Source organism: Aplysia californica, unplaced genomic scaffold (genome assembly GCF_000002075.1).
Source record: "Aplysia californica isolate F4 #8 unplaced genomic scaffold, AplCal3.0 scaffold00755, whole genome shotgun sequence".
NCBI lineage: Eukaryota > Metazoa > Mollusca > Gastropoda > Aplysiida > Aplysiidae > Aplysia > Aplysia californica.
In genome coordinates, this window is record NW_004798025.1 from 183,327 (window position 1) to 184,442 (window position 1,116).

The 1,116-nt window shown below is 39.0% G+C and overlaps 1 protein-coding gene across 1 annotated transcript in view; it reads right to left on the reverse strand.

Annotated features, from left to right (window-relative positions):
• Nucleotides 1-289: 289 nt before the first annotated feature.
• Nucleotides 290-1,116, reverse strand: part of LOC101855904 — a 6,778-nt gene continuing 5,951 nt past the window's right edge. The window contains exon 4 of the mRNA XM_005109195.3: nucleotides 290-744. Within this exon, the coding sequence (XP_005109252.2) occupies nucleotides 671-744 (74 nt within the window). The 3' untranslated portion in view covers nucleotides 290-670. The remainder of the gene's footprint in view (nucleotides 745-1,116) is intronic.

The window sequence follows — 1,116 nt, forward strand, 5'->3', positions numbered from 1 at the left end:
TCTATCTATCTATCTATCTATCTATCTATCTATCTATCTATCTATCTATCTATCTGTCTCTCTGTCTCTCTGTCTCTCTTTCTATGTCTGTCTTAGCCTCTCTCTCTCCATAGACCTCTTTTTGTCTCGCCCTTCGAAATTAGTACAAATGCGTGTGAGGATATGTGTGTGTATGTGTGTGTGTATGTGTGTGTGGCTGTGTGTGTGTATGTGTGTGTGAGAGAGAGAGTGTATACGTGCTTACTAACGCACATTTGAAATCGGGTAAACACACCTGAAAGGCAAACACTTTCTGAAAGCTATACTTTAATTTCACATGAGGGTCATTGTTGATTTACTGGTGGGTTAAACGTAAATTAAATAGGGCTAACAGAGAAAGGAAAACCTCAAGTTTGAAATCACCAAGTCTTAAAAGTTAAACAAAAAGCTAAACAACTCCCACCAAAAAACAACAACAACAAAAACAAATACCCAAACAACTATGTGTTTGCGTAATTACTTCAACTGAAAATTTTATAAATACTAAAAATTATAAACAAAAATAAATGTTAAATCTGCAGTGAGCATTCTAGGATAACATGCTTATAATAACAAACCAATATTGAACCACTCTGACTGCTTTAGTACGATACAGGGAGTGAAAAGATAGCGAGTTGTTGCCATGATTATTTTAATCCTGTGTGGCCCAGGTGGTGAAGTTGAACATGACGACCGCGCCATCCAATGGGACGTAGTCGCTTACTCCTGAAAGAATATAAAAAACAAAGAGAGAAATTTTTTAAAATATGTTGCTATGCAAGGAAGGAAGTTGGAAGGTTGTTTGCAGCACCAACCATGAACCTATTAAAACAGACAGAAGGGAAGTTAAAACGATTCTTCATCAATAATCAATAATGAATCTCATATGGGGGCTCTCGTGGCCTAGAGGTTAAGGTGTTGGCCTCTCATTCAAAGGTCCCGGGTTCGAATCCGGGTAGAGACCGAAAACATTTCTTCTCTAAAATTGTCTCCTTTCACATCCTTTCCTGCTCTCTAGCAATGTTCTGTTGTCTGCTTTCATTTCCACTTTCTGCCCCCACCCCCTCACCTTCTTTGCTCCCGTCCTCTGGGCTCCTG